The sequence below is a fragment of the Dermacentor silvarum genome, chromosome 9 (genome assembly GCF_013339745.2).
Source record: "Dermacentor silvarum isolate Dsil-2018 chromosome 9, BIME_Dsil_1.4, whole genome shotgun sequence".
NCBI lineage: Eukaryota > Metazoa > Arthropoda > Arachnida > Ixodida > Ixodidae > Dermacentor > Dermacentor silvarum.
The window spans coordinates 123,676,808-123,700,363 of record NC_051162.1 but is presented as its reverse complement, the minus strand read 5'-3'; the positions used below and the strand labels follow the sequence as shown (position 1 = coordinate 123,700,363).

Here is a 23,556-nt window from a genome sequence, read left to right as displayed (position 1 = left end):
TGCGCTTCACGCGTGACTCATCGCCGTCTCCCGGTTATTGTTATTTTCTTGCCCGTGACGTCGCCGCTTGCTGCCGCATCGAGACCTGGGAGGGAGGTTAGCTCCGTTCGGTTGACCAGCGGGCCTCCTGCCGCCCTTTGCCGCCCGCCGCGTGTACGGCGCCTTGTGCGCCCCAATCTCCCGGAGCGATCTGGTTCGCCGCCGTTACCGGCGCGTCGATACAGGTAGCCCACGCAGTCGCACGCTTGCCGGTCGCGTTGCGCGAGGTGACGCAATGTTTTTTTTTTTTTTTTTCGCGCTCGGCGATATCGAAGATGTAGCCGCTCGAGCAACTTGAGATTTCCTGGCAGGACTGCTGCGTTGCGGGCCTAATAATAAATTGTTGGGATTTAGCGTCCCGCGACTGGACAGTGGGTCAAGAGGGTGGCCGTAGTGGAGGTCTGCGTGATAACAGGAGCAAGCTGTTTAATTCAAATTTTGAAAAACAGTTTTTTTTTGTAGCGTTGAATTTGATTATCGTTCCCCAGAAAATTACTTTCAAGTTAAGAGTTCTTTTTTTTAGTAATTGGTATTCTACTTAAGTACTTTTCGAAGTGGAGTAATTATTACTCTACCCAGTTACCTTTCTTTATAGTTGCTTTGCACCCAGCAACATATTGGACAATTTGCTAAAGAAAGCTGTATGGTGTACATGCGCGAAGTAGCGAAACTGCCGCAACAATTCGGAAACAGAACAACCGGAATTGTGGCCGGGGTCTCATGGTGTAGTTACCCTCCGAGACCAACACCTCTATCACACCGACAGCTTCAGTGCCCATTGAAGTCGGTTTAGCGTTGCGCTTTTCGCGTACGTCTGAAGTGCGATTGAGTGAGCGTGATTGAGCCCAAAGTGACACGTACCAAATATTTGGCCCTGCATTTTTGCGAGCATGCCCGACGTTCTCGTGCGACAGGTATGTCAGGGCAGTTCGCATGCAGTGTATCTCGCACGACAGATCCGTACTGCTTTTATACAATCATCAAATGACGGTGTCAGTTTTGTAAATTATTGCGTTGTAGTGTTTTCATCTTGTGCGCACCGTGTCTGCTATACTCGTTAGAACGCGAACGTGTGCGTGTGTGTCTGTTTTTTTAGAGCGCCTCTACTCGCTACTTTCCGCAGGTAACTATGTTATTGTTTGCCGAAAAAAATACATTCTTCCGAGACAATTGTAAATTTTTCACCCGGCGACACACACATGTGCAGTGAGCTCTAACGATATTATACCAGAAGCCGCTTGCATCCCCTAATCTATAACTCTCTAATAAGTAAGCGTCAGTATTCATTGATGGCACGCAAGTAGCGCGATTCACCTGCACCTCTGAACCAGTCCGTTTGTTTCAAAAGACGCTGTAAAGATGCAGGCTGGTTGGCGTTTTTTTTTTTTTTTTTCCTGCACCCTTTCCGCCAAGAATATGCGCCTGACGCAGTCACGGTTGTAGATTGCCCATCGCTCCGCACGTAGTCGCTGGTTATTTAGCGTCACGAAAAAGAATGCATTCCATCCCGTAAAGAAATGTGCCGTAAACCTTCTATACTACAAAACATGCGAAATGGAGCACTCGCTCAAAACCCAACGACACACCTATAGCTTCTCCATTGTCCGCCGCTTATCGCTTTCCACTCGACTCCGGCTGAATGGAAGCTTCACAAAAGGATTAGCGGTGCACAATGGGCAAGCCCCCTCCTCTCCCTCTATGTCAGAAACAAGCAACCGGCTCTCGCCACGCTGGCGCAACCGTCCCACGGCTTCTACCCCAGTGACGTCAGCGCACAGACCACGTGCCGCTTAGCGCCGCCATGCGGCCGGTCACGCCATGTTCACGGACGATGAGGATGAGTGTGTGCCGTGCGCGCTGCCTCGTGTTTACTTCAAATGCGTCTAGAAAAAATGTCGCAGGTATAGTTTAGGGGACCCTTATAACGTTGCCACTTTCGACAATCACGCTGATATCGGAAACTGATTGATCCACGATTCACGTGGGTCGTGCATCAAGCGCAAGGGCGATTGAAGACGAGGGAACTCTGGGGCCTATGTCTACGGAAGGTGCAAGAGTGGTGATGGTTTCGTCTGTCAGCCCGCACGGGATTGACGGTTAGTGCGTGGATTTGCCTAAACTACGTCCTTCCGGCTTGGTGGCTTCGGAAACGTAACCGCTTTCCACGAAATTTTGCCTCTTAAATACGAGATTTCGTAGTGATTATGCACGTCTTATTGGCTCTGGCATTGAAAAAAAATACCATTCTTCCAAATTCGTTAAACCTTATCAATAGGCAGAGCTTGGCAAGTCGCCATAGCGCAGGGCTGCAGATTAATTTTTACCGAGCGGGTTTCGTTAACGTGCGCCCAAAATCTAAGTGCACGAGCGTTGTGACTTTCGCCCGCGATTGGGAGTCGAACTTTCGCCCTCGCGTTCGGCAGTAGAACGCCATAGCCGAGCTACTGCGGAGGTTACAAGGGCGTCTGAAGTCACAAGCACTCTAAGGCACAAATCTACGTAACTAACCATCGTGCTGGAGTTCCCTCTAACAATTTCAGTAAAAAGTGCTCTCCGCTATACATGCTATGCATGCCATGGTCAATGCCTTCCTTTACTAGACGCCTGCCGCGTTGTCAAGCTTGATCTGCGGTCACTGGTCACTTTGGAGCAGCCGCCGAAATTCTGGAGCGAGTGCTCGGATTTCACCAATCTGCAACTGCCAGCTACAGTGCACTAGAAAATGTACTGCCAGCGGAGGGCAAGATTGCTCCGCGGAGATGATACCGGAAGCTCTTGCGCCCACGTCACACAAACCGACTTCCGCTCTGCACGTTTCCATGGCGAAAGTCGCCGCCCCGCAACGGGCGGAATTGACGTATGCGTCTCGTCGCGTACCTCCGCCTCGAATCCGAAACGACCAGTGGAAAAGCGCCAATACGCTCCAGACCGTAAAAAACTAGAATAGTTCAATCGAGTCGCCAAGAGATGGCGCTCGCAGCCGATGTTATACTGGCGGCGTGCTAGTTTTCTGCTTTAAATAGCAATTATAGTTATTCAGCCCAGATGCACGAAACGTAGCCTCATTTGCATACGTTTTAAGTGGCTGTAGCTATCGTCGGCATACTGCGCTCGTCGCTTTCGTGATGTTACCAGATGCCACAGTAATCTCGGAAGGGAGAGCACGGGATTTAGTTTGTGAAGGCTGACCGCAGTCAGCGCGGTGAACAAATCGAAGCAGCACACGACCAATTCAAAGGGCAGCGCAGAACTGTTCGAAGCCTGATAGGGATTTCGGAGAACAAGTTATAGTCAGGAGAAAATTGGCCCATGACGAAAGTATTTGCGTAGCGTGTGGTGACAGCGCGGAAATCATAGGACATATTTGACTAGCGTGTCGCAGTATCATCATACGGAGGTCAATGAGGACGTAAGACATTGCTTCGGAAAAGAAAAATCCTTGAACGCAAAAAAAAAAAAAGAAAACGTCTAAAGAAATAAGACGGCCACAGGACGTAGTGACCGTGGCTGAGGCAGTGGGTTTGAGCGATAGCAAAGGAAAGCTCAATGAATTGGCGGTGCGGTACAGTAAAAGACGACTGGAAAGTCGGTTGCGCAGAAGCAGGGAACGTAAAGAATATATATTAAAACAACGGGATTTCTTTCAGGATCGACGGTTTGTTGACACGAACTGTGGGTCCCACGGACTGAAAATAGGCGCGGAAGAATGGTAAGAGTCCGCAAAGCGGTGGCCTCCGCCACTACTCCATTTAAAGGGCGAGGCTCGTAATATCCATCCATCAATATACAGGTGGAGCGGAGGAAAGATGAGAGCTCTTGGAACCAAGTTCACGGATTGCGTGGCAGGTATTCTAGTAAAGGAGTCATTGGTGTGCTACGTGCGCAGGTAGGCACGTCGTCACTGACCTAACTGTCTCCCTCCGTGTTTCTGCTCTCCGTCGCAGTGTGGCGCCCATATCTGTGTTCAAGATTTCGTCCCCCTGGAACTCCGGGCCCGGCCTGACGGGCGGGGGCGCCCCTCCGCCCCAGGCGCCCCTGTCGGACGCCGGATCGGACGACTCTAACTCCAAGGATGGCCCGTCGTCCGGCGGGGGCCGCGGGGCCAACGACGTCTCCAACTCGGACGCCGAGGGCGTCTGGAGCCCTGACATAGAACAGAGCTTCCAGGAGGCGCTTGCAATTTATCCGCCATGCGGAAGGCGCAAGATCATCCTCTCGGACGAAGGCAAGATGTACGGTGAGTGGCACGTCCTTCGTTACGTTTGTGGATGTATACTGTTAAACCCGGTCCACGAAGCCTGTCCACGTACGAGGGGCAAAGATGGGGGCTTCGAACTTTTTGCCGTCTCACGGCTCCTAGGACGCATAAACGTGTACGCGTTGAACCGAACGGCAAACGCACACCGGTACAAGCGAGGAGCATAGCAATGGCGGACAGTCAGGACAGACCGCACATGCGACGTCACGGGCAAGCTGGGTATCGAATCATATTAGAAAGTCACAAGCTTGTGATTACGTTCCGTCCCCGCCCACCCCCTGCCTCTTTTTTTTTTCTGTCTTTTTGCGCTGGAAGCAATATTTGTCAGTAGTGTTTTTGTAACCTACGGGTAGGTCTAGAACTAGAACACGAACAAATAAACACGAGAAAAGTCAATTTATAAATGGCGGAAGCGTGTCAGATGACAACTCGGAGTGCACTGTACTATCTTGAATAGTTGTGCTGCACACTGATGAAATTTTGAGGCCGAACGTCTGCATGATCCCAGAATGTTGTTGAAAGAGGCGGCTAAGGATACCTAGGTTGCATACATGAAGTACTATGATCAGGCAACTCTGACTACCCATAAAGGTGGATGGATGATTATTGTTTAGTTCATCATTTACATTTGCACTCTCTCGCCGCTCTTCACTAAAAGCTCGCTTACCTTTCCGCTATGCACCAGGTAGAATGGTCAGGCCCAACAAACACCAGCTGAACGCGCATTTACGCTTGGCTGGTATGACTTGAGAATGCCTGGTACAAAGCATCGTGTGTCGGATGAAACCATAACCAATGCAACGAATAAAAAAAATTACAACAGAGCCAGCAGTAACATAACGCATTGGAACGCCGTTTCGCAACTCCAACGATTCTAGCAGAAGGTGGCGTTGAAGCAAGAACAAGAGACCTGCCCGGCAAGGGATAAAAATAAAAGAAAAGTGAAACAAAACAAATTTACCTAACGCATTCCTTAGAGAGCTCCTCCCTCGCGGCCTCCCGATTGGAGAGTCGGTCGGGAATCGTCGGCCAATCGGAGCCAGCACACCTCAATCGAACCGGAGAGGCGGGCGCGGCTGGGATTGGCCGACCAGACCGGCGGCGAGTTCCAACGACCGAATCGATACTACGCAACGAGAACGTCTCCGGCTACAATATATATACATATACGCACGTAAACCTACGCGAGGCCGAAACGCGCGTATAGATGCCCCTCTCCTTCGTGCCCAGTCCCTCTTCCCTTCTCCCAGAAACAAGATCGAGGAACGCGAGTCGACGTGACTGTAGAGGTGGCCCTCTCCCGTTTTCCCGCGGCCCCGATCCCTAAACAGGGAACGGAAACATCCGGGCGCGTATGTTCCGATGCGCTTGCATGCGTAAGTCTTCGGCACCCGCTGGCGTTCCGAGCGATCAAATCGGGAATTCTTTCCCTCGCTCTTCTTCCCTTATGTTGGCCGCCGCACTTTCGTAGCGTGATCGCAGGAGCCGAATCGTTCGGCGGTGGTATGCTTGTGCGATTGAATGTGTGTGCGTGTGTGCGTGTGCGTGTGCGTGTGTGTGTGTGTGTGTGTGTGTGTGTGTGTGTGTGTGTGTGTGTGTGTGTGTGTGTGTGTGTGTGTGTGTGTGTGTGTGTGTGTTCTCGTATGCTGGTTCCTGTTTCTTGCTGTTCCGGATTGCGCCAACGGGCCGGCCTGGCAGTCAACCGCCGCCAACACCGCTCCCTGCGGTCTCGGAATATTTGTGGTTCCTCGCTAAAGAGGTCGTCGCGTATCGCAGTCGCGGGTTGTCGTGCTTCGCGACGCATCCGCGCCGACCTTCTGCGTCTTAAGTGGCTGCATTTTCAATGTTTCTGGCTACTTGGCGAGCGCTTGTTCGTCGTGGGTGTTGACTATAGTGTTTAAGAAGAAATTGTTCGGGCTCGCTGTGGCTTGCTCCAAACTGGAGATTGAAGAGACGGCAAGTATTGGTCGGGGAGCAAATGGTGAGCGCCCTATGGACTGCTGCAATGAAGTGCAACTGGCCAAATTGTGTAATGTGTAAAAGCCCCGACCTGCGGCGTTGAGTGCGGAAAAAGCGTCTAATCTATTTGTGGGTATTCGAAGAACGGAAGAGGAGAATTTAGCTGGCCGCACCGACGATGGCTGACACTTGAAAAACGGTCAGCAAGGGGGTGCATTAAAAAAAAAAAAAGGAAAGTAAGTTTGCTTGGATTGCGGCGCAATGCTTGCTGCTCTGGGGGCGCATCACTCGATTCTTGTGTAGGATAACCAGGAAATTCAATTAAATTTCAGTTACTTATATTTCTGTGTAGTTAAACAGACAGATGAGTAGCACGGAGTATCCATTACGTATGAACGCTGGATGGACAGCGCTACAAAGACATGACGAGCAGATCATCACAACAGAACGAAAGTAGCAAAATGGCTATTACATAACGTAATGCTGAATAATTATCACGTAATCACTATGGAGTCACGCTTACAAAATTCAAGGGTGAATTCAGTATACGGTAATGGTCTGTGGTGATAGGGAAGATCGAGATTAATATATAGGTTTCGGTGCAAGACGCGAACAGCCAATACTTCACTGCCGCTCTCGAGCGTTCCAGACGATAGCGCCAGGGCTGGTTATATTTTTGTTTTCGTAATGTTGTCGTAATCGTACTAGTCGTAAAAGAGCATATATATGCGCTTGCGCTTCACGAAATAGTATAGTTGGTCGGCTTTCTTGTAGGGCTGAGATTTCGGCTTATAGGCATCGCTCCATTGAGGGTATCTGTTAACAGGTCTCGTTATCTTGCTTTGACCGATATGTCGAGCGTGCGCGATCGAGTTCAGTACATTTACAAGACAAGACCTCTGGTGGACCTTGTAGGCGTCTTCGCGCTTTCCCAGTCTTCCGATTCTTTGCAACTTCCGACTTCCTCTTTTCTTTTTCTGACTTCTTACCTGTGCATTTGTCTTTTCTGGAGGCAGTTATCAGTCTGTTAGCGTGCCTTTCGTGTTTTTTCGCGGTAAATAATAATAATAAAAATAATCTGACAGTTACTGTTACAGTGATTGCCGGGCAAGACGCAGGAGATTGAATCTAGCGTTGGTGATGACCTCAAGAGAACGTTTTCTCTCTCTCTCTCTCTCTCTCTCCCATGTCTAAACGGCCGCGGCTTTACTGGGCGCCTCTGCGTGCTTCCTTCATATGGTTATGCCGCTGATTAAGGCACGAGTCATTGCGGCAAACCGGTGAACAATACGAGCTTGTTTCTTTTTTTTTTTCTTTCTTGTACACGCTCCATGCAACGGGGGGAACAGCACTAAATAAACGATAAATAAAGAAGCGCCGTGCTTCGATGTTGGTGCCCCGCTGCGCTCAGATATACACGCCATGTAAGCAGAATGCCGACCACACGAGAGATCCCCCTTCCTTTTTTTTTTTTCAGTTTTTTTATGCCTTCTTGCCGGCCACGAAAACGCTGTAGTATAAATATAAGGACACATATTAGACGAGGGACACCCGACACCGTTCAGCGTGGCGTTGGGTACGTGGTCACGTGACTACGATGGCGAGCGACGTGACGTCATTTTCGAGCCCGTGGGGGGGGGGGGGGGGGGTAGAGGAGCGTGCTTTTTGAAAGGCGAGAGTTGCCCTCGTAGTAGTGCCTGCCGCGCATATTTCGCGCCCTCTTGCGCGTGGCGTGCCTGCTGGCCTTTTGTGTCGATTTGTGCGTGGCGTTTCTTCTAATATAGTGGGCTCGTGCGCTGGGTGAGCCGAGGTTTGGCGTTGGCATATGATTTTCCTGCTCGGGGGACCCATATACGCTGTGTATATAGTTTCGGTTCTTCCCGTCCCGCCGCGGGGGGGTCGTGGCGGTTTATTGTAGTTTTGGGAGCCGCGTGCTTTGATAGCTTTACGCTCGCTGCGACCGAAACAAAGGGGGGGCGTGCCCGGACCCCTCGACAGCCTTTTGTGGTGGGACGCCCTTATCCTGCTATACTGGGCTTTCTCGCGCACGCTCTCTTTTTCTTGCCTCTTTTTTGTTGTTGTTTATTTCTCCTTTAGACCTAACTACCATTGTTGGTTGCTCGAGCCACGCGACACATTTATTACAGATGAATGCAGGGTTCAGACACCTTCTTTACACCCTTGAAGACCCTTAAATTTGAAAAAAAAGGACATTCAAGGGCCCCTACAACTTTCTGAAAATAAACAGGCCCTTTGAATTCCTCGAAAACTAGTGGTTGAGGGCCACTTTTGAACATTCTGAATTGCAGTGGCACAGATACCGTCTATCGGGAAACAGTCCTAGATATTTTCTTTTGAGTCGTTAAATGATTGGAATGTGGCGTATCCATAGCCATCAATAACATGCCTGTTTGTATCGCTGTTACCATCGTGGAGCTAGACAAAGCCAGATCAAGTGACCAAGCCGTTCTACCATTTTGTAATTTTGATAGTTGGTTCACAGCGCAGCCATCATAAGGCCAGTTCCGGGCCCTGTAGACTCTAGAAACGCCTGACAAAGTAAGTTTCAGCCATTAGGCTTTAACACAATGACTATATTTGGTTGAAGCAGGACGTATGCTATTTTAACCATCATTCCAGAATGTGATTGACATCTTTGCAAGGGTAAAGTCAAATTGCAAAAAAAAAAGAGAGAAAAACTTGGTGGTCAAAAGCCACCTCAAGAGCTTGACACCAACTCCAGCTCAGGCCTAGCTTCAAGAAATTGCTGCTCAGAAGGATATTTCAGTAACTTTCAGTGTATGTGTACGAATAAAGTTTGTTTCCCCCCTCCTTGAATTTTTTTTTCCTTCAGCATCCTTGAAATCCTTGAATTGCCCTTGAAAATTGAGCCGAATGTTCTCTACGAACCCCGTGACTGCATATCGCCGCGTATGTTGTCTTGAACCCTCTCGCTCAGCTCCATCAACAAGCTGAGCAGGTTTGACAACCATAGCACGCCAACTTCGGCTACGTATCAGTGTCATAGCTGATATTGGATGTCGCAGTTCTACGCCATGGGATGTAGATAGCGTGGAGATGTAGATTGCGTGGAGATGTGTTTCGTGTGGGAGAATTCCATACGGAGATGCTTCACTGTAGGGCGGATGCCCGTCCTTAGAAATACACCATAACGACAACAGGAAGGTGGTCGGCTAGCGATATGCAACAAAAGGCTAACATATTTAAGGAAATTTTATTGGACCCAGAGTTAAATCAGCGTCTGTGATAAGTAGTCCTATACAGTTAGGTACGAACTGGTGCACGCATACTCTGAACTGTGGACGCAACTAGAACTGAGCTAGGTGTTAAGACCCACCATACATTGAATTATTGCGCTGAGGGCTCTTTCACCAATGGATGATGACTGTCAAGCGTATATATAGTTCTGCTAGAGGCATGGGCGGATGTATTGAACACTGCGTCGCGGCACATCTTTATTAATCCGTATTTTTTCGCCTATGTATTTTATTACTATTTATTCATTCTGCATCGCGAGCTGTAGTAGCCGAGGTACTCTACCTCGAAATTTCCGCAGCAGCCCATTTATAACCAGAACAGAAAGACAACGTACTTTCTACGACGACATCCGTGAAGGCATTGCTATCGTGAAATGAGAGTACTGGCCTATAGAGAGTGCGCGTGCGCAGCCGATCTGCACGGCGTGCGCGCACTATACCGCCACGCTTTACAAAGTCCCCGATCTAGTTTGCGCGACGTTGCTTCCGCGGTGCACGAGGCACGAGCCAAGCTTTCCTTAACGGCCTCCACGAGAACGGCTCGTGCCGATGGAGCGACGCGATACGAAACTACGGCGCTCCCTCACGTAAATACACGGAACAGCTAGGCCTCGCTCGCTCGCGTGCGCACGCTAGGAGTTTTTTTGCGCTGGTTTCCGCTGACCGGGTCTTTGGCCGGCTCGACGAGGCACGCTTCGCAGTCGCTGCCGAGGATCGGAGGTTATCGCAACACGCCTCCCGGTGCGCGGCGCGCTTAATCCGTTCCTCTTCTGATTTACGTACGTGCAACGGTTGGCGAGCTTGCGTGCATTGTACCTCCTCTCCCCTCCTTGTATCTCTCTCTCTCTCTCTTTTTTTCTCCTCCTACGCCGTTGCGAATGCAGCCCGGCGCTGTCCTTCTTTGACGCCTTCCCTTTGCATTTGGGCGTTTGCCGCGATCTACATCTCCACTAACTTGGCTGCAGGCTTGTTCGTGTGTGTTTTTTTTTTCTTGCGATGCCTGCGCCGAAAATACGTTTCTTACGCGGTTAGCTCTTGGGAGTCGCGCCAATATCCTAGCGGTGGTAATACGAGTTACAACAGTAGCAACTGCAACGTATTAGTAGCAGTAGTAGCTTCCGCAATAGCAGGGGCAGTAATAATAGCAGCAGCTGGAATGCACTAACAGTGATATCGACTGTAGTTTTAGCTGTAGTCGCAGTAATAATAGCAGCATGAGTGTAGTGATAGCGGTAGCAGCTGATAGAAGCTAGTAGGTACTCAGTACCAGCAGGAAATCTAGATGTGGCAGCAGTATTCGTTTACTACAACAAGAACGGGCAGTGATCGTAGCCGCTGTCGTATCCTACACTTCTCCACGGTGACCTGACTGGCTTCTGCAAAAGCACGGGCATGTCGCTTCTTAGAAGCGGTTGGTGGGATTTCGTCTTCCTACAGTGACCGCCATATGTTGCCGCCTTCTGCCCTTGTAATATGAGTCTATAAGCTGCAAGCTTTGGTCAATTCTGGACCTAACCATAGCCCCACTGCAATGTCCGGACCCTGCCGCACGGTGAAATTAGAAGAGAAAATCTGTACGATAACGCAAAGCGCATTCCCTCGCTGTTTGAGGCCCGATCTGGTTGCCTAAGGACAAGAACATACCGGAGCCAATATTCGCATCAAGATGAATCATGTGTATGCTGCAGCAAAATTCCTGAGACCAATCAGCACATCCTAATGGAATGCGAAGGGATTCACCCAGTGAGAACCGTAGGTAACGTACACCCTCCAGAAGTGCTTGGATTTAAAGTGGACGGGAGCATCAACCGGTAAGCAGTCGAGATAAGCATGAAGCGTTTAGAGTATATGTGGAAGAAAAGCAGGGAAGAGATTGAAGCGACCAGATCTGTTACATTCATGGTTAGCCCTGCAAGGTGGATTTTGAGGGAAAACAAAAGATGAGATGTATACAAAAATGCAGGAGTGAGAGACATGTACAGTATACCTGATTTAATCAAGCAGCCAAGGTGACTATTTGTCACCGTCCCGTTTCAAAGGGTATGCCAATAAATCATCATCATCAGCCGCTATGTGTGGCTACGAAGGGTAATGGCAGCGACGCCTTGTTATAAATGAACAAATCAGCCGTCGGGGTTACCTATATTCCTTCGTTGCACAGACAAATTCGTTGTAGTGGTCTTCGCTCTACAGGCATTCGCTATACATATGGCAGATAGGAATTCGGCCGGGATATGCGAAATCCTTCGTTTATGCAGGTCATTTCGTTGTCCAGCCGTTCGACTGCATTGCTAACTTCCACTGGCCTCAGCTATACGTATTACCTGAAATTAGGCGTTCTCAGCGTCTTTGCGCATACTCGCTTCAGTGCGCTAGCTAGTGGTTCTAACTATTCTAACAATGCGCGATTTGCATCGTTTTATGTAATGTCCCTCTCGCTTAACCGCTTGCTACTATTCGCGTAGAAAGTGCTCGTTCCAGAGTCCCATCGATTTCACACTTCCACCTGCGCACGTCAAGTCAAGCCCTGCCTCTCACCCCCCCCCCCCCCCCCCAACTTTTCGAATTTTTGTTCCCTTTTCGTAAATTAAGCCAGGCATAAAAACGGTCCCGTGCGCATGCCTCCTAACGGCTACACGACCATCAGTTGTCCGGCTCGACTTGGCAAAAACCTGCGACATTAGCGTCTCGCAGAAGAAAACACGCAGTCGTCGCGCGCTTTTGTCGCCGAGAGGCCGTGTTGAAGGGAAAGAGAAAACCGGGCGATCAGACGGGACGAGAGAATTGCGACAGGACGAAGCCTGAAAAGGAGACAAGCCGAGCATAAAGCCGTAGACGCAGCCAGCGGTACTCGGGAGTCTAGCCTACGCGAACATAGAAAGAAGGAAAAGGGGAAAAAAGGAAGGGTAAGGTAGGGATGACGGGGGTAAGGGGATAGCTGGAGGCTGTAGGGAATGAAGCGAGCGAGAGAGAGAAAATACTTTTAAGCTAGCAGTATGCACAGAATAAAGGCCACGTTCAAAGCGGCACCACAGCGAACTGGAAGACCGAAATGCAGCCTGGGAATGAATGCAAGAAACAACAAAGGGGGTGAATAAAGCGCCGTATTGTAAACAAGCTAGGCCGAAAAGAAGACATCGCTGGCAGTGAAAGAGGAGCGTATAGGTCGCACCAAACGAAGAAAAAAGAAAAAAGCAATGACAGAGGTGTGCGAGCGAGCTACGCCAAACGCCGAGCGTGAGGAGGTAAAGAAGGAGTGAAGGAAAATTAACAATAAAAATCGGAGATAACAACAGGAGCGAACAGACAAAATAAAAGAGAGAGGGAACAGATGGAAACAATACCAAGTCAGAGGTGGTGGCTGTCGGCGGGCCGAAGACACACCAGGCATAAAAATAGAAAAAAAAAAAAAAAAAAAGAACCAGAGCAGAAGAAGTCGTTGGAGGGATGAAAGCGGTACTGGCAACAATTAAAAAAAAAATAGAAAGCGCATGAGAGAAAGAGAGATCGTCTGGGCGAAAACATTCGCTGCGTAGAAAAAGCGATTTGCTCAAAAAAAAAAAAAAAAAGAAAGAAAGAAAGAAAACCTAAGCAAATCAGAAAGCTTCCCTAGGAATGAAAACGGTACCATAGACCGAGGAAAGCAATAGCCAGAAACAAAAAGCGAGACAAACGATATGGTCGTTCGAGGAAGAAAATGAACAAAATACAGGAGGAAGCAAAACTTTCATCACCGACCTCGCCGTCTTCTCGTATAACGCTCGCGTCCGGCGTCTACAGCGCGCCCAGTACCGTTCCGCGGGGCGGTCCTTCTCCCCCCTCTCCGAAACCCTCCGCCCGCAGGCTGCGTATATTCCGCGCGGGCGAAGCGAAGCGGCCGGACGATCGAGCCGAGCGTACATTCCGCGCATTCCTGGTCCCAGAGCTATAGCGCTCGCGCGCGGCAACCGGCAAAGCGAGCCCTTGATGAGCGCAGACCGGAGCCCGGGGACTAGCGCAGCGCCCCGTCCCGGCGGCAAGGCAGGCCCGGAGCGTAATTGCACATTCCTCGCATTCCACGCTGTTCCGGCGGCGGCATCGCGCCAGCGGGCGCTCGTCGTATACGTTCGGTCCCCTCCCAACTTCTCCTCCTCCTCCTCTTCAGCTTCAACGGCGGCAGCGCTGGCTACGACGTCATGAGCGGGAAGCGCGGAGGAAGAGGAGGATCCGCGGTGACTACGTGACGCACTCTGCTTCTCATCGCGAGCAGCTTCGAGCAACCCCCAGCTTCAAACCCCGTCTGCCGAGGAGGAAGGTTCCGTTAAGGAAGGGAGAGAGAGGGGTAGGGTGAGAGAGAGAGAGAGTATGAGGGAGCGTCATGTGGTGGGACGGATGGGTACCGTTAGGAAAAGAGGCACCGGGAACATGGACTGAGTGGAGGAAAAGGAGAGAGTTGCGCTCCCTTGCCTGTGTTTTTCCCTTTCTCTGGATTTTTCTTCTTCTTTCCTTAGCTGCGTCGGGCGTGAGCTTGGGTTGGGACTCTCGCGCGGCGCATGGCGGGTAAGGCCGGGAGCGACGTCTCTTCCCACCTTTGTCGTGGGGCTTGGACCGTTCGCGTTTCGCGCACAATGTGCGACGCTGTAGTGGGGGGAGTCTCTCTCTATTCTTCGGTGCCTGATGGCTCTTCTTCCGGCTTTCGCCACCGGAGGGCCTACAACTCTGTTCCCAGTCTTGCCCCGAACATTTGGGATACAGTCGAGTGGTTCTTGTGATGATGAGCTAGCCGTACTGTTGGGACTTCGGGGACGTATTCCCGGACGGTCGCGTTCGGCGATATCACTCTCAGTGAGCGCACTTACTGGCTGGTTGAGCAAAACAGGATGTGGGCATTGGCTGGTTGAGCATTACGTCACGCGAAAGGGATAGTATTGCCGAGTCATCTTGCCGAGACATATATACGAGTCTTTTGCGAGATGGTACATATCTGACTACGTATCTGCATCGGCGAGGAATATCTGCGCAGAGCCGCAGCGTGGACGCCAACTGGATGCCCGTTCATTTCGCTCACTTTAGGGGGCTGTGATGCTAGCGTGTGCGCTTGAAGATTGCGTAATAATCAGACGGACGAGGAGTTCAGCAGCCGTGCGCCGCAGCGCCATCCTTGCTCGTTCCTGGGAGAGACGCACATTCAGGTTTCATTTCCGTAAGAAACGGGTGTAGAAATGAACACTGCAAGTAGAACACTACAAAGGAAGAGAGTAAATGCAATGATTCCTGTCCATTATGTGCTTGCCTATTTCTGAATAGGATATTTCGAAGGCTGAAGCTGTTTTAGAGTGTAGCGACTTGTCATGGCATAAATTTATACCGTAACTGTACTGACACGCAAAATTCCGCATTTGCAACAATACAACGCGAGACTCTCCAGCTTCGAAACGTGGCTAGCTCAACCGCCAAGAGACGAAGTCGGGCTGACAAGCAAACACTTGTAAATGACCCGGAGGCGGGGGTCCAGAAATTGGCGAGACATCAACAAGCGGGAGTGGGCGCCATTTCAAGAGGCGTCCAACTGCACTAAAGAAGCACGTGATCTATATAGTCACTGTAGGTCCGATCCGCTACAGCGATGTGCGGTCGTCGCGGCCTTATTATACTGCGCAATGTGCGAGCAGTTGCATCGATAGCTTCGTATGCACGAACTGTATACGCGAGCGTGTCAGAGTCGAAAAGTCGAGCTGACCCAGTCCGACCCGACTGCGCGTTTACGTGCATCTCGATAATCGGGATGGGCAAGTCCACCCATCCCCTTGGCAGGCGGGTTGACCGAACTCGACGCTGGATCGGCCTAATCCGCTAGCGTTCACATGCTAGCGTACCGGATTTCGCCCCGACAAACCGAATCGACCCGCCTGTGTAGTGTTCACGTAAACGTACCCAGTATTGCGCGCTGTGCCCTCCAAAATATAACGCACAGCTGCCACCACTCCTGAGTATGCGCTTTCGCACAAATTGACAAGCGTACAAGTTTGCGCGATAGCTCAGTGGTTATCGCGTTTGGTTCCCAAACTGCACATTATCGCAGGGGCACGAATTCGGTCCACGCAGGCCGAACACGCAGTCACGTTTTTAAGCGAAGCTTTATAGGCTCACAAGTGACGGTGGTGGTGGTGGTGGTGGTGTCACGCCGAAAAGTGGGCCGATCCTGATGGTAGAGCAGAAAGGGTCCAAGTTCAATGGCACATACCAGGGACAAAAAGAAAGAGACAGAACGAGAGAAAGCAAGAGAGAGGGAAAGAAAGAAAATCGCCAGGAAGGTCAGATGCACAAGCTTCGCTTACCCCCATTTTCTCGACAGGGGAAGGGAAGAGCTGGTGATTTTTTCTCTTTACGTTCTTCATAGATGGCCAAACTAAAGCCGAGACCGAGAAGGGTGGCCTGACGCGACGACTGTATACATATAACTGGAAAGATGGACGGACGGGCGGGCATTCAGTGTTCGAGCCCTTCCACTGGCGTCGCAGTCACGCAAACAAGAAGATACACGAAACGCCGCGCACTTTCTCCGTCGTAGCGCGCGCCCTTGTCGTAAAGCGGCTTGTCTCCATTAACCGAGAAAGAAAGCAAAAAATAAACGGAAAGCTCAATGGGTGCTCACAACGAATGCCTTTGACTTCCTCAATTCCCGGTATATACCATCTCGTGCGTACAGAGCGTGCAAATTCCGTCGCGGGTAGCGGCGGGCGGAAAACCGCGACTAAATATCCTTCGCGCAGTCAGTCCTCAAGTCCCCTTTTCGGTTGGACGGCGGGCTGCGCTTTGTCGCTGGCCTTCGAACAACGACACGCGATATGCTCGAAAGAAGGAGAGACAGGGAGGAGGAGGAGGGTCTCTGCGGCCGGCATTCCGTACTGTGCTGTGGGACTCTCTCCGTTATGTAGTCTCAACAACGCCGTCGCTAAGCCACATGTGGTTCGCGTCTCCTAGCGGAGCGCGGACACGCCTGAATGCGAGATCTGTACGCTAGCGCCTGTCTCGACTTGTCCTTCTCCCCCCCTTCTTGTTTTTGCGCGCCTATCTGTGCGCGTTATGCGTGTGTTCGTGGCATGTACGTACTATACTGTACGTTGATGCGAAACACGTGCTGCTTGCAGCAAGGGCGTTGTCTCTCTCTCTTTTTTTTTTTTTCACAAGCTGCTCGTCGGCCTTTTCATCGTCTCAGTTTCGCCGCGACCGCCGACTATCGTGCTTCTTTTTTCTTTTTTTTTTTTCGCGCGACGAGCCGACCGTTTCGAGAGGGGGGGGGGGGGGGGAGTAAATATTCCAGTTAACTCCTTTTGCAGTAGTCACTCCCGATGGGAGTAACTGTTGGTCAGACTATATTACTCCGTTTCGTCGCGAGTTTGCAGAATTTGGGTACGATTGCTTCACTTGGGCACACGCTTTTTTCATATTGTACAACATTTCTTGTGCGTTTTTTTTTTTGTCATGCAGCGGTAATGGCAATAACCTTTGTATTTCGCTCCGCTCATTAGACATTTCTCGTACTCTCCAATGGAGTGTATTCTCGCTTGCTTTGGGCGTGCACGCTAAGATTGACGCCCTTTAGGGTGCTCACTGGCTGTGGCGTTCTGCTTTTAAGTACGATGACGCAGGATCGATCCCTGGCCGCGTCGGTCGCATTCTGATAGGGGCGGAATGCAAAACGCTCGTGTACATTCATTTAGGTGCATGTTTAATAACCCCAGGTGGACAAAATTAATACCCCCCCCTCCGCTCCGCTGCCCGTACACATACTCTACGACGTGCCTCATATAGACCGTGTGATGCTTTCGCCCTTGAAAATCCGTAATTTGATTATATATATATATATATATATATATATATATATATATATATATATATATATATATATATATATATATATATATATATGTGTGTGTGTGTGTGTGTGTGTGTGTGTGTGTGTGTGTGTGTGTGTGTTTTTGCAGTGCTGTAATCGATAGTTGTAGCCGCACGGAACGAGCAATCCAGTATATTATGCGTTGCGACATCTTTCTTGATGCCTTGTGACGTAGTGGATAAGTCCGTTGAATAAAATAACGAGATGTGCCTGCTTGAAATTGTAGTCGTACGCCGTATTTCAGTATAAAGAAACAGCTGTAACAGCTAATTTTACTTGCGCTGCCTGGTGTAAGACTTGATATTCGGAGTGTTTCAAACTAAGCGACAAACTAAATAAGTATTGCACAGAGATGAAATTATTCTAGGGGATGCGCTTCTATACTCAGTTGTTTCTCTTTTTAGTTCCCTATGCTTGTGAACGTGTCGTTCTCATTCCTCGAAACTCCATTTCCTCGTGCTTAACAGATGGGCCCCCTTTTTCGTTACACAACTTGCTGCCATTTTTTTTTTCATTAACGTTTTTTTTGCTCCCGGGGCGATATCTGAGCTTTAAATCAGTGCGAGGACAGCTGTGGAATTTTAATTGAAACTTCGCCATGTGTTCTAGGCACTCTGAAAATTTCTCATTGTGGCCGGTGCGGAAAAAAAGAAAAAAAAAGGGGGGTGGGGGAGGATTCTAAAACAGACAAGGTCATCTCACAGCGACCCTCAGTGGGTTAGCTATACGGCGACCGAAGAACCAGTCGCATGACGTCTGAACTAAATTGTTATCATAATGGTCATTTTAGAGTTATGGCGTTCGGTGTGAGCTGATCAGCTAAAGAAGACGGCGTGGAGGCCACGCTAACATGCACTGTTACTATTTTGTGAAACGGTGGGTTTTCTCATCTTAGGTTAGGATTACTGTTTTGGTTATGATTTGAGTGTCTAGTCCGAAATTCCGTACATCGGTTCTGCGTTGAACATTCGATAACTTTGTATCCCGAGAATATGTTTGTATTGATAAGAATTAACGTTTCCTTTCTTCAGAACTAGTTGCCGCCACTCACCGTGGAGGTATGATAGGTGGTCGATTCAGATCTTTTCTCTCAATAAAAATGAGTTGCTGTCCCGTAAAAGGTATTTTGCTTGCCTTCCTCGATTTCTCTTCTTAGAGTTATTGTGTTCTTCGGAGAGTTATTAGAGTTATTCTTAGAGATATAGAGTTATCGGAGTGAGTACGTTTATTCAGTTTGTGCCTTACGTAAAGGGAGCTAAATATGAGACTAGTAGTAGTAGTGGTCGTAGCGGGTTACTGGCACTCTGTTCTTGACGTGAGTGTGATACACATCGTCGTTAATTTCGAGATCAGAGAAATGGAAAACCAGGGCGGGATGCTAAAATATTTCTTCGCCCATCGAGCCTTTTGCCTATCTCATCTGGATCGTAACTTCGGTATTTAACACCTCTGTCCCTAAATTGGTACCGTTACCTATAGACTTGCAATGACTCCGGTTCTATCAATCCCAAGCGAAGCTATCTATGGCTAGGTTTCTATGCATTTTTCGTGTCCGTCAACAAATCTGCGTATGCAAAAACTCAGCTCCCGAATTTGATGCAAAATCGCTTCATACTGTGCTAAAGCTTATACGTCTTATCACTTGGATATGTATTTTCAGTAGATTATAGTTATCAGTAGGCACCATTTTCAAAATCAGTAGATCCTCAGGTCGATAATAAGGGTTTCTCAAAGATTTGCCGCTGTGCGACCCGCGTCGGCCATGTGTACGCTCGCACCGCCCTCGATTTGTCGTCGTTCCAAGCGCTTGCGTGCCTAGTTTCCTTCCGCTCTCCCGGCGTGGCGGTCCCGTCGCGCGTGTTTACTATCCGCCGGGTGGCGGTCCCGTCGATCGTGTCTGGTTTCCTCCGGCTCCCCGAGGTGGCGGTAGTCTTCCACGCGAATGTATGCCGCCGATCAAAATAAAAGTGTGTGCGTGTGTCTTTCTTCGGGAAGACCACTGTCGCCGCTCAAGAGAAATAAAATGTGCTCATAACTTTGATCTAAATTATGTGTCAGCTCTATGTCGTGTGCTAAACTGCTTCGCTGGTAATCCACCTTCACGGCAGTGGAGTGGTGCTTGTTTTTTTTTTTTTTTTTCACCGATACTCCAAACGTCTCTTACTTATCTCGACTGCTGACCACCTAATCCTTCCACCTTCTGTGAATCCCAACGCTTCGGGTAGGTGGACATTCCCGGCGGACCTCACTGGGTGGCAGCCGTCACCGGCGCACCTAGCGGTCGGTAATTTAACTACGCTTTGTTTTCTTGTTACGTTAGTGCCCTCCTCGACATTGCCAAGGACGAAGTGTCATAACAGAATATATGAAGCAGGGGCAGTCTTCACGGTGCACAAACATAGTACACTATCATTTTGCTTCATTTCGTCTTCGCACTTGGGGGTGGTTATCAACAGGCATTATGCAAATGCCTACGCCTCACGTAGGGTGAGAAAATGGCAAGGGACAGAATTCAGCAGGCGAGGTGCGAGACTCGGTATTAGGCTTAACAAGCGCGGACCTGCGGGGGACCGGCCGCGAGTTTCACCGCAACAAAGAAAACAAGGTGTCTTAATAGCGATAATGGAGTGGAAGGTAGACAATGGCCCTATACGAGCAGCGGAAGGTCTGTTTTTAAGAGAAAACGAGAATACGCAATCAGCGCCCGCTGGTTAGGGAACAAGAAAGAAGCGGCGCACCCAAGAAAATCCTCATCAAAATCAAGGACCGTAAACAACCACATGGGCGCGTACTTTCGACGCATTTCCGGCGTCGCGTCATATCGGCGTTGCCGTGCGGTAGTCACGCTGTTATAATGGCCGGGGAATGCATGCCATGATAGCAGCGTATACTATAGCTCCCTCGTGGAGACACCGATGTAACGCAGCGCCGAAAATGCGTCGGGAGTACGCGCCCATGTGGTCGCTTACGCCGTATCACGTAGTTTAAACAACCACACGCAGCCCGCGTATACGGCACATTTTATGTGCTGCGGACGTCGCCCGTGTGGTTGTCTACGTTGCGTCCCCTAGCGGCATAAAGCCGCCATGTGCTTGCTTCTCGAAGTGCGCATATAAACGCATTTCGGCTGGGCTAGTCGCGAATGTCGTCGGGCCGCGTAAAACGCGTTCGCCGACGCTTTACGCCGCGCCGAAGGAACGTCCGAAATTCGCTTCATGTAGCTGCAGCCTGCAGCGGCCCAACGTCTGTACGTCAATGCGAGTCTCTCTCTGTACACAAGTCTTAAGACGACGAATACGCGCAATGCGCAAATAGATCGACAGACAAAGAGGCTGAGAAAGGAAGGAAGGGGGGGGGGGGGGGGCGGTGCAGGCAGCAAGAGACGGGACGGTGTCGCAGCGCCCCTTTGCTATAGGCGGAAAGGAAAAAAGAAGCACGCGTGTCGCTAGTGGATAACGCTTTCGCGGCGACGACCGGCTCTGGAATGCGCGGAACGCGGGGATCCCTCGGAAACGGATGCTGCCGCGAAGCCCGACTATAGAAGGGACTGCGACGTGGCGCAGCCAACAGAGACGGGAGAAGAGGATGCGGATCAAAGCGGCTGGCGTTTGCCCGCCGGAGAGACGCGCAGCGCAGCCTCGGAAGCAGGGGATGTGGAGGGGGGCGGGGGGACAGACGCTAACGTCCTCGAGAGAGGAAATGTAAAAGAAGTGTAGCAAAAGGAACAGAGAAAGGTGGAGAGTGTGACTCCAGAAAGCAAGGAGTATAAGAAAAACGGAATTAAAAAAATAAAGGGAACTAAAGTCGGCGTTGAGCGTCCTGTCCGCTGAGGGGTGTCTCGGAAGAAACAGAAGCCGGTTGACGGTTGCTGAGGGGCGCGAATGGCTCGAACTACAAAGGAATCCTCTTTCATTGAATGAAAGAAAGATCGAAAGCGAGGAAGAAGAAAAAGAGGGACTATACGCAGAAGGAATGCGTACGCAGTTTGCGCTATCGACTCGCGTTTGTCAGCGAGGCCAATGGCGACCGATATTTTATTCGGAGATGATGATGATGTGTTGTGTTCTATGGCGCAAGGGTCAGATATAGCCAAAGAGCGCCATGACAAATGGTAATGTTATCGATGAGCTATTATATTCGGAGAACCTGGTTATTCGACGACAGCCGGTAGCTGGCGCCGTGCATGCTGTTTGTTTCCTCATCTACAGTTAACAAGGAGCGCACGGCTCGATGACCGTTGAAGAACTTTGGATGGCGCTATACTTTCCCGATTTCCCTAATTTTCAGGCGTGCAAGGCCTGCAATTTCGGTGGGGAAAAACAGAAAAAGACAACTCAGTGCTTAATGTTTCGGTCTGTTCGACCAACCTAACGTGATTTACTACGTTTCACTCCGGAGGAGGAGGAAAAGAGGGAAGGAAAGGTAGGGAGGTGAACCAGACGCACGTCCGGTTTGCTACCCTAGATGGGGGAAGGGGTTTAGGGGATGAAAAGGAAGAAAGCAGAGGGAGGGAAGAAGATACTCTCAGTGTGAACACGTGTGGTTGTCCTTCGCTTCACGCCTACAATCGGTCACTGAGGCCAGTCGATTTCATGAATTGTAGCAATGGTCGCGTCGCTTTGTAAGCCTGCGACACGTGAGGCCCATGTTCCAAGAATCTTTGTCTCCGAAAATGGTCTGCTGTTTAATCGGTTTGAAACTTGTTTCTCTAAGTGTATTCGAACAATCTTGGACCTTGAAACTCATAGCTGCTCATATAGTTAAACAGTTATAACGATGTTTTTTAGCAAGATATCGACAGTCGGCGAACAAGGTAAGCCACTAGCCGGGACTCACCATTCCGAAAAGGCTACTTTGTCTTCGTCAGGGCGTATTCGACGAAATCAAGACATGTCGGTATGTCGACATGTTGGGTCCAGGCTGAAGGTTCACATGTTCGCCCACAGTCAATCACTAGTCACCATGTCCCCATGACTTCTTTATCTTAAGACCACATGTAGGATACCGGTACTAAATGAAGAAGGGGACCTCATAATTTTTTTTCGTGTTTTAGCAAGTTCAGACCATGTTAGCTCTCGATAGAGCAGCCATTAGGCCTACTGACTTGCTAGGGTTGTGTCTTGTGGGCTAGTGTTCGTCGCCGTGGTCGTGCTTTCTTCGTCTTGTGTTTCGTCAAATTAGCTCTGTTCCCCTACTTTGTGCCTACTGACTGTTTCCTGATGTTGCATAGTGTTAGCAGGCGTCGTTGGAAAGCTCGAATGCCCGCTGTAACGGCTCGTGTACGCTTGTCGCAGGGCGCAATGAGCTCATCGCCAGGTACATCAAGCTCCGGACGGGGAAGACGCGGACGCGGAAGCAGGTGTCCAGCCACATTCAGGTCCTGGCCAGGAGGAAAGCCCGGGAGATACAGTCCAAGTTAAAGGTGAGTCCGAACTACGCGATGTGCTCGTGTGCTTACATCGGATATTGTGCAGCGTTGGCTTCATGAGGTATAGCCCGTGCGGCTTGCTTCAACGACGAGGCATTTGCCGATTGAATACTATAGTGGCCTGCCTTGTAGCGCGATAACTTATTTGTTCATTCTACAGAGAGCCTACAAGGGCTGTCTTTTTTTTTTTTTTATAGAGTGGAGGAAACTCTATAGAGCGTGTACTCGACATAGACAGAATATAGAATGTCTGTAAGTAAGCTTTATTTATTTATTTATTTATTTATTTATTTATTTATTTATTTATTTATTTATTTATTTATTTATTTATTTATTTATTTGTGGTACCCTCAGCGTATACATATGTATACAGCTCAGAGTGGAGGGGCAATCCAATAAATGCACAGGCAAGTAGAACTGTACAATGTTAACAAAAAACATCAAGACAGCAACTCATCATGTGAAGAAATACGGTGAAATTAAGTCAGTTACGGCGTTCCCGAAGAGGCCTGGGTCAGGTCAGAAATTCCGGTGCCAGAGAAATCAAGGCTGTTCCAGTCGTTACCGGTTTTTATGGAGTATCAGTTGGCGTAAGTTTTAGCGTTGCTGCGAGGCATATATTGACTTCGAGGGTATGATCTCGACGTGAATAAATAAAAGCTGCTGGCTAGATACAGAGAGAGGAGAGTAGGGTGGTAAAATATTTTATGCTACA

At 49.6% G+C, this 23,556-nt stretch overlaps 1 protein-coding gene across 5 annotated transcripts in view; it reads left to right on the top strand.

Moving 5' to 3' along the window:
• The window catches only part of LOC119463880 (transcriptional enhancer factor TEF-1), a 209,244-nt gene that overhangs the window by 154,625 nt on the left and 31,063 nt on the right, over nucleotides 1-23,556 (top strand). For 3 of the 5 annotated variants that reach the window (XM_049656589.1, XM_049656588.1, XM_049656585.1), the window contains exons 1-4: nucleotides 3,712-3,748; nucleotides 3,830-3,885; nucleotides 3,984-4,276; nucleotides 22,708-22,835. In XM_049656589.1, coding sequence (XP_049512546.1) covers nucleotides 3,746-3,748; nucleotides 3,830-3,885; nucleotides 3,984-4,276; nucleotides 22,708-22,835 — 480 coding nt within the window. In that variant the 5' untranslated portion in view covers nucleotides 3,712-3,745. Of the gene's footprint in view, nucleotides 1-3,711; nucleotides 3,749-3,829; nucleotides 3,886-3,983; nucleotides 4,277-22,707; nucleotides 22,836-23,556 lie in introns of those variants that run through there. The other 2 variants (XM_049656587.1, XM_049656586.1) reach the window with 1 other exon arrangement.